Source organism: Engystomops pustulosus, chromosome 3 (assembly GCF_040894005.1).
Source record: "Engystomops pustulosus chromosome 3, aEngPut4.maternal, whole genome shotgun sequence".
In the NCBI taxonomy this organism is placed as follows: domain Eukaryota; kingdom Metazoa; phylum Chordata; class Amphibia; order Anura; family Leptodactylidae; genus Engystomops; species Engystomops pustulosus.
In genome coordinates this window covers 198,845,467-198,854,717 of record NC_092413.1, presented here as the reverse complement: position 1 = coordinate 198,854,717, position 9,251 = coordinate 198,845,467, and the positions used below count along the sequence as shown (strand labels likewise).

The window sequence follows — 9,251 nt, the reverse complement described above, 5'->3', positions numbered from 1 at the left end:
TCAAGAACATTGCTAGTGACTTACTTTTTAGCCCCCGTGCCATTGGGAGAGGGATGATTGTTGTATACTGCTGCGCCTGCTACGTACAGCACTAGTCAGACAGCAGCCTGGGTCTTAGTCGAGTGCCTTTATCAAGTATACCCTAAGGGAGTTGTAGGCTTTACTTCCCAAATACTTTTTTAACGAGGCAAGCAATCTTCATCTCCCACAATGCAATGCAAGGTGTGTCTTATAGGATATTGGATAAAATGGTAGGGTTCTTTTTTGACCATTTTGTAACCTCATTCCAACACTTGATAAGGATTAACAATATCAAACTTCAGGTGGTCTACAGAGGGGGATCTCCGCCTCCATTGTGGCAGGATTTTGGCATAAAATTTGTGCCAATCTGTACATGTCTTTGCTGCATATCATAACATGGTACTTTTTATTGTAATTTTTTTTTCTATTATTGCATCTGTCAGTAAAGGTCAAGAACATGTATTGTACAATGTAATAAAATGCATGAAAAAAAGTCATTTCTTTGTGCATTTACTTTTATGTATACACCTGGGATTTATTCTTTAAAGGGGGCCGTCCACTTTTCCCTTGTGTTTTTTGTAATGTGTGTGGGGCAGGATATTAGGTAATTAAACCAACATACACTCACCGGCCACTTTATTAGGTACACCTGTCCAACTGCTCGTTAACACTTAATTTCTAATCAGCCAATCACATGGCGGCAACTCAGTGCATTTAGGCATGTAGACATGGTCAAGACAATCTCCTGCAGTTCAAACCGAGCATCAGTATGGGGAAGAAAGGTGATTTGAGGCCTTTGAACGTGGCATGGTTGTTGGTGCCAGAAGGGCTGGTCTGAGTATTTCAGAAACTGCTGATCTACTGGGATTTTCACGCACAACCATCTCTAGGGTTTACAGAGAATGGTCCGAAAAAGAAAAAACATCCAGTGAGCAGCAGTTCTGTGGGCGGAAATGCCTTGTTGATGCCTGAGGAGAATGGGCAGACTGGTTCGAGCTGATAGAAAGGCAACAGTGACTCAAATCACCACCCGTTACAACCAAGGTAGGCAGAAGAGCATCTCTGAACGCACGGTACGTCGAACCGGGTGCCACTCCTTTCAGCTAAGAACAGGAAACTGAGGCAACAATTTGCACAAGCTCATCGAAATTGGACAGTAGAAGGTTGGAAAAACGTTGCCTGGTCTGATGAGTCTCGATTTCTGCTGCGACATTCGGATGGTAGGGTCAGAATTTGGCGTCAACAACATGAAAGCATGGATCCATCCTGCCTTGTATCAACGGTTCAGGCTGGTGGTGGTGGTGTCATGGTGTGGGGAATATTTTCTTGGCACTCTTTGGGCCCCTTGGTACTAATTGAGCATCGTTGCAACACCACAGCCTACCTGAGTATTGTTGCTGACCATGTCCATCCCTTTATGACCACAATGTACCCTGTAACATCTGATGGCTACTTTCAGCAGGATAATGCGCCATGTCATAAAGCTGGAATCATCTCAGACTGGTTTCTTGAACATGACAATGAGGTCACTGGACACAAATGGCCTCCACAGTCACCAGATCTCAATCCAATAGAGCATCTTTGGGATGTGGTGGAACGGGAGATTCGCATCATGGATGTGCAGCCGACAAATCTGCGGCAACTGTGTGATGCCATCATGTCAATATGGACCAAAATCTCTGAGGAGCTTCCAGCACCTTGTTGTATCTATGCCACGAAGAATTGAGGCAGTTCTGAAGGCAAAAGGGGGTCCAACCCGTTACTAGCATGGTGTACCTAATAAAGTGGCCGGTGAGTGTACATCTAGTAATAGTTCTGCTCCACTTTCTTGATATGTAAAGTGAAGCCTCCTGTCTTTTACCTCATCAGCCATAGATTCCTGACCATACAATGGCTGCAGATGGAGGGCCATGTGATCTCTAACTGTCCATGAACAATCTCCCTACCAGGACCTTATGATAGTATCCTGGCAGGGTAATTTCTCTTGGACAGATAGATGTCACATGACCCTCCATCTGCAGCTATTTATGGTCAGGGATGTCTGGCTGATGATGTAGTAAAAGACAGGAGGTGAATCCAGACAGGCAGTGTATAATGTAAGAGCTGAATCCAGGCAATATAGAGATTTATTGGATTGGTCGGGTTATTTATTAGCAAATCACACAGAGCTAAACGATTAGTTCCATAAAAAAAGTAAAGTTAATTACATTATGTAGAAAAACAACATGGATTCCTAAGAGTCATTAACCATTTAGCTGCAGGTGAGTCTAAGAGTGCATTGCCCTGCAATGTAATTCGGTTCCTCTGTAACAAGGAGAGGATCTAGAAGATAGATACAGCTTTTATAAACCACTGGTCATATAAAGCTAGGATGGTACAAAAGATACAAGAGTACAAGAAGGAGAAGACTGCCGAAATCTCTAGTGTTTAACAGGAATATCTACATCCGATTGGCAACATATTTCCTTACAAGGAAGAATAAATATACAATGGAGAGTCCCAGCGTAAGTCAGTGCATAGGAGTGTTAGCAGGTGGACGCTCCGGGCACACATCCGCTGCAGTATTGGATGGCTTATTCAGCAAAGAAGTGCACGAAAGACACCGGGAAGGCTCCTCTGCGGGACGGCTCGCCTTCTATGTGGCCGATCTGTCACAAGGGAAACAAAAAATGGCGATATTAGACGAAAATACATGTAAATAGCACAACATATCTAATGAGGGTAACAGATGGGTGTATTCGGTGGGTGTAGATTATGCTGGCTTTGGAAAGAGTAGATTATAATATAAATATCTCATGAGATAGAAGGGAAAGACCAGGAACACACCAGTCAAAGCGGATTTGTTAAATAATACAGGACTCTTTTTCACAGTATTCCTAGAACCTGGAGTCCTGCTCCTCTCTTTAGGCCCTGCACAAGGTATAATTCAATGAATCAACTGAGCGCAAACAGCTACTTAAAGGGGAACTGTAACTTTTGGAGTGCGAAACCAACCACACAAAGTGAATAGTGGGGTTTCTTAAAGAGACTGTAAAGGGTTACAAAAAATCCATTACAGGCGGTCCCCTACTTAAGGACACCCGACTTACAGACAACCCATAGTTACAGACGGACCCCTCTGCCCACTGTGACCTCTGGTGAAGTCTCTGGATGCTTTACTATAGTCCCAGGCTGCAATGATCAGCTGTAAGATGTCTGTAATGAAGCTTTATTGATAATTCTTGGTCCAATTACACCAAAAATTTTGAAACTCCAATTGTCACTGGGGCAAAAGAAAAAAAATTGTCTAGAACTTCCATTATAAAATATACAGTTTCGACTTACATACAAATTCAACTTAAGAACAAACCTCCAGACCCTATCTTCTATGTAACCCGGGGACTGCCTGTAGTTATGTGCAGTTCTGTAAACTCTGACTATAGCTTTCTATAGATCTCCCTTAGCGTGTTCAGTACACACATATACCAGTAAGGCTCTGTTCACACTAATGTTTGAGTGGTTTGTTATGTTTACAAAAAAAAAAAACCCCACCCCATTGATATGAATAGAAATCTATTTCAGACGTCAGATAGCAGATATAACACAAAGTTTTTCTGCTCACCAATATCCTCGACTGGTCTGCAGTTCGCCTAGAAAAGAAATCGGTGGCGTTCCGCACCAAGAGTGGATTAAAAATCTTCCTTTTTTTTTTTTAATTCAATTCAATAAAATCACAGCAACACATCTTTGCATGAAAGGTGAAAATTTCCTACGCTTTCCAAGCGCACGTAGTGCCCTTAATCATGGCCCACGGAACGCCACTGATTTCTTTGTTAAAGTCAGATCGCTGATGAATATGCATTAGGTCACCAATAAAAAAAAATCTTCATCCATTAATTTATTTCACTATGTAGCTCCTTGGCATCTGTGCTGTACTGCAACAACCTTTGCTCTCTAGGAGTCCCTGTACAATTGCACCTGTGTCTCAGACATGCGCACTTACCCACCACTCGTGGTCCTCTTCCCCATCCACCACAATGATCTCTCCCTCTGTGAACGTCAGTTCATCCGGGTTGTCCGCTGAACAGTTATATATCGCTTTCACCCTCTTTGGCTTCACCTTTGCCTGTGGGTATAAGTGACATAATATTATAAAACATGCAGAAGAAGAAAACAAATACTAAATACATATTCCAGCTGCCAAAACATGTAGAATTCCTAGAAATAAAAATTCATAAATTCATATACTGGAATCCCCTCCCACAATAAATTGTGGAATTATTTTGTTAGATATTTGCGGCCCCTCTGTTATTCTTCTGGAACATTTATGAATTAACTGACAACAGGGTTTTACACGTTTGCCAACCCTTACAGGGCTGGTAACACCTAGGTGTCAATTAATAAATTACTAGGAGGAGTGCTGCTTCTAGATATGGATTAGGGTTCATTGTGAATTTGAGGGCATCCCCAATGGTAGAAATATTACTACTGTTACTTGCCAGTTGAGATTTGCGTGGCATCGGTGCGGGTGGCTGTATAGGCACTGTGGCACCCGGCTTAGGTCCAGGATGAGAGGGGGCGTCAGGCAGTGCATCTCCACTAGCTGCAGACAAGACACAAATGGTTATGGAGGGCATATTCCAGCCAAAAACAGAAGTGCATATGCCTTTCCTATGTCTATCTCTTTATAAAACAGATGGTTACAGCAGTGTAAATTATTGTGCATACGAAGTCACACATTACACGCACCAGATTTCCCGCTGAAGGTCTTGCTTAATGCAAATCTAAATCCATCATGATAAACTAGGGACACTTACTCCAGGCACCGTGACTGTGGTAATCTTCCTATATTTGTTAACCATGGTCTCCTGCATTCTAAAGTCCACTTTTAACATTATGCTAATGAGCCAGAAGAACCCTGGGGGTCTTAGTAGAGCCCCTCCTTTGTGATATTACAACAGGCAGAAAGAAAGCTGAGTGCAGGGGGGAAGACAGTGTAACAGCCTGTGAAGATGCAGTACTGAGGGTGCTCTGGTAGTACCCACTGGTGCCCTTCTTGATCATTAGCATAATTATAAAAGTTAATTTAAAAAGGAAGGAGGCCATGGATAAGAAATATAAGAAGATTACCACAGCCATGGTCTCCGGATCTATTTATAAGTGTCCCCGGTTTATCCATGCCTGATTCTAATAGTAGTTTTCCTTTAATTCGGATCCATATTTATAGCAGCAATACTGATGCTGCCTGCAAGGTCCTAACCTTACGCAGTTTTGTCAAAGTTATCATTGTCACATCAACCATCTGCATTCAGTGTAAAAAGTCTGACAGCCTTCTTCAATCTAGGGAATAAACAAATCTACTACAAATCTACTACAAATCTACTACAAATCTACTACAAATCTACTGTGTGTGATTATACCCTAAATGGCTTGATAGCTGGGTGACCCCCTTGCCACAGACTTAAGCCCTGGGGCCCAGGAGTTATAATGTATGTACAGTATATAGCACATGTGAATGCATCATCATCTGGCAGCGCTACACTTGTGCCTATACCTATGTCTTGGTGCAGTGACATTACATTTGCAGACATAAGATAACTCACCCGGATTTGGTAATGGCGTTGGGATCTTACCCCCTGGAGCAGGCTTCTCGCCCCTGATGAAAAATGATCACAAACACATATTAGATAGAAGTTTTAGTCTTGAATCTAAAAACAACTAAAATAAGAAAACTACACGCACCGGCCACTTTATTAGGTACACCTGTCCAACTGCTCGTTAACACTTAATTTCTAATCAGCCAATCACATGGCGGCAACTCAGTGCATTTAGACAATCTCCTGCAGTTCAAACCGAGCATCAGTATGGGGAAGAAAGGTGATTTGAGGCCTTTGAACGTGGCATGGTTGTTGGTGCCAGAAGGGCTGGTCTGAGTATTTCAGAAACTGCTGATCTACTGGGATTTTCACGCACAACCATCTCTAGGGTTTACAGAGAATGGTCCGAAAAAGAAAAAACATCCAGTGAGCGGCAGTTCTGTGGGCGGATATGCCTTGTTGATGCCAGAGGTCAGAGGAGAATGGACAGACTGGTTTCAGCTGATAGAAAGGCAACAGTGACTCAAATCGCCACCCGTTACAACCAAGGTAGGCAGAAGAGCATCTCTGAACGCACAGTACATCGAACTTTGAGGCAGATGGGCTACAGCAGCAGAAGACCACACCGGGTGCCACTCCTTTCAGCTAAGAACAGGAAACTGAGGCTACAATTTGCACAAGCTCATCGAAATTGGACAGTAGAAGATTGGAAAAACGTTGCCTGGTCTGATGAGTCTCGATTTCTGCTGCGACATTCGGATGGTAGGGTCAGAATTTGGCGTCAACAACATGAAAGCATGGATCCATCCTTGCCTTGTATCAACGGTTCAAGCTGGTGGTGGTGGTGTCATGGTGTGGGGAATATTTTCTTGGCACTCTTTGGGCCCCTTGGTACAACGCCACAGCCTACCTAAATATTGTTGCTGACCATGTCCATCCCTTTATGACCACAATGTACCCTGTAACATCTGATGGCTACTTTCAGCAGGATAATGCGCCATGTCATAAAGCTGGAATAATCTCAGACTGGTTTCTTGAACATGACAATGAGGTCACTGGACTCAAATGGCCTCCACAGTCACCAGATCTCAATCCAATAGAGCATCTTTGGGATGTGGTGGAACGGGAGATTCGCATCATGGATGTGCAGCCGACAAATCTGCGGCAACTGTGTGATGCCATCATGTCAATATGGTCAAAAATCTCTGAGGAGCTTCCAGCACCTTGTTGTATCTATGCCACGAAGAATTGAGGCAGTTCTGAAGGCAAAAGGGGGTCCAACCCGTTACTAGCATGGTGTACCTAATAAAGTGGCCGGTGAGTGTATATTTAAAGCCGCCATGTAGGGTATGTCTGCGATGCCTATGATACATTACAGGGAGAAACTATTTTTGTGTACCGTACCTAATGTACAGTAGTCCTCTTGGGGCTCATTTACTAAGGGTTGCGCACTGCACTTTCGTCGGGCTTTGCACCTTTTTCAGGGATTACATGGCTTGGATATATATTTAACAGGTGTCTGCGCTGGGATTTTGGGTGCAGCTGCGCTGGCTTTCATGTGACACGAAGTACCGTCGGGGGACCCGACTGATTCGGACTGAGCGCGGGATTTGACTTTCAAATTATGTCGTAAGACAATGCACTTACATGCAGCACAAAATAGAAGGTAAACTCAGTTGAGCAAAACGGGGAAGTGACACATGCAGGATATCGGGCACTTGATCCTAGTGAATAGCGGCACAGTGCATTATTGTTGGACAATGCACTTTTGGCAAACTCCAGGGATGGAGTAAGTAAATGTGCCCCAGTATGTTTTTCTTAAGCCTTGTCACTGATCTTGTAATCTTCTAGGTCAAACAACAACCAATGATGATGTGTGCACTTACAAAGTTACTTCAGAAGTATTCATGATGAATGGCATAGGCCTAGTACTCACCCTGGAACCAGCTTTCTCTGCGGCAACCTGTTGGGTGGCTGTGGTGGGACTGGAGGGGGAGCTGGTTTGTTCTGCGGAACTGGGGGTGGCTGGTTGGGTTTGGCGTGTTGGCTCAAGGCTTCTAGAACGCTGGCTGTTTTTACCACAGGAGCTGGAGGATGGTCTGTAAGAGAGAAAGCAAACTTATAGACTGTGTAATACATACAAGTATATACAGTGAATAACGTGCCCTGGAGGTGCAACCTCTGACCAGGCTCTACCAAGTGAAGGAACAGAGAAAGCACCCCATACATGTTCACTGTTACAATACATTCAGTGAAAAGGTTTGGGTAGGGGAATTGTTGTGGTGGATGGGGGACTAATAGTGAATATCACTGGAGGAGAGCTCCGAGAAGAAGTCCCCTGCTGAAGTACCCGTTGTCTTGCAATTGCCAGTAATGCATTGCAAGTAGAAAGAGGAGATTACGACAGCCACTTACACTGCGACAAAGCCCATGGTCACATGGAGGGGGTGAAGCTCACACGGTTAGATACAAGGACACATAACACACGATGCAGTGGATGAAGCGCTAACAATGTGGATCTCATACAGTTCTATAGCAAGCAATGCATTAAGCACGGTGCTGGTGAGTGGTCGGCAGGAGGTCACGTACTTGTGGCGGTAGAGGTGACACGCATTGGTGGCACCGGGGGATGAATAGCTGGCGGGTCAGATGACGACCTCTGTCTGCTGCCACTCTCATGTCCTAGTGGATGAGATTTCCACGCTGGGGTATTTGAAGGGGCGATGTGTATACTACCGCCAAATATGGTCGACTGTACTAGAGGGGACAAAAATCAAGAGGGTGGAGGAAAGATTTCCATATATCACACACAACACACAGCAGACATACAACAGTTCATGTAGCTCACATTACATGTATACCCTTATTTCTATATGGCTGCTCCATTCACATTCAAAGTACACCACAGGAAGGACAGTACAGACCACAAGCCTGCATGGGTCCAGCCCAAGACGGACACTTGTTATATACCCATTATACCCAGAGTGCAAAAAAAGCCTTTAGGGTTTAATTTAGGGAGACTGAGGAATCCTTGATTGACTCAGAGATAAAGGCTGCAAACACATAAGTGTCCAGGGGATTGCTGATCCCTGTGGTGGTCAGTCATCCATGATCACAGTTTAGCAGAAGCCTCTGTGGAATCTGCATATGACCCATGCATGCAAGTTTATGCAAGTCAGAAGAAATTTACAAGATCTACTGGATAAGCACGGACTCGTACAGTAGTCTAGAAAAATGTGAAAAAAAAAACAGATAACACATTAATTTGATTGGACAGGGATGTGTCTGGTATGCCCATATTCCAGGACTAAATAACAAATTGCAGGGCACCAACATTGTTTATAGTAGTATTTCCATCTCCAAAATAATAAAGAAAAATTAAATATTTGTGTTGGTGACTTCCTACATTAAAGTGGACCTGTCACCTATAAAAAAAAGGCACTAGGAGCTGCTTAAGGAGTGACCTATGGAGTGAGAGGGGCGGCCTGGGGAAGAAGCGGCGCCTCGGGGCGGCCTGGGGAAGAAGCGGCGCCTCGGGGCGGCCTGGGGAAGAAGCAGCGCTTCAGACCGTCCCCTCATGAATACTCAAGACCACTGAGTGCGGTCGAGTGTTCCTATTGTATGTTGCGGCAGTGTCTGCTAGCTTTATCAGAG

General features: G+C 44.1%; 2 protein-coding genes across 5 annotated transcripts in view; both read right to left on the bottom strand.

Moving 5' to 3' along the window:
* Window positions 1–9,251, bottom strand: part of LOC140122554 (isoamyl acetate-hydrolyzing esterase 1 homolog) — a 92,108-nt gene that overhangs the window by 40,370 nt on the left and 42,487 nt on the right. The gene's annotated exons all lie outside the window — the stretch shown is intronic.
* The window catches only part of ASAP2 (ArfGAP with SH3 domain, ankyrin repeat and PH domain 2), a 146,207-nt gene continuing 139,085 nt past the window's right edge, over window positions 2,130–9,251 (bottom strand). For 3 of the 4 annotated variants that reach the window (XM_072143548.1, XM_072143549.1, XM_072143551.1), the window contains 6 exons: window positions 8,187–8,354; window positions 7,534–7,696; window positions 5,604–5,656; window positions 4,500–4,603; window positions 4,004–4,126; window positions 2,130–2,669 (listed from right to left, as the gene is read on the bottom strand). In XM_072143548.1, the coding sequence (XP_071999649.1) occupies window positions 2,595–2,669; window positions 4,004–4,126; window positions 4,500–4,603; window positions 5,604–5,656; window positions 7,534–7,696; window positions 8,187–8,354 (686 nt within the window). In that variant the 3' untranslated portion in view covers window positions 2,130–2,594. The remainder of the gene's footprint in view (window positions 2,670–4,003; window positions 4,127–4,499; window positions 4,604–5,603; window positions 5,657–7,533; window positions 7,697–8,186; window positions 8,355–9,251) is intronic. The other variant, XM_072143550.1, reaches the window with a different exon arrangement.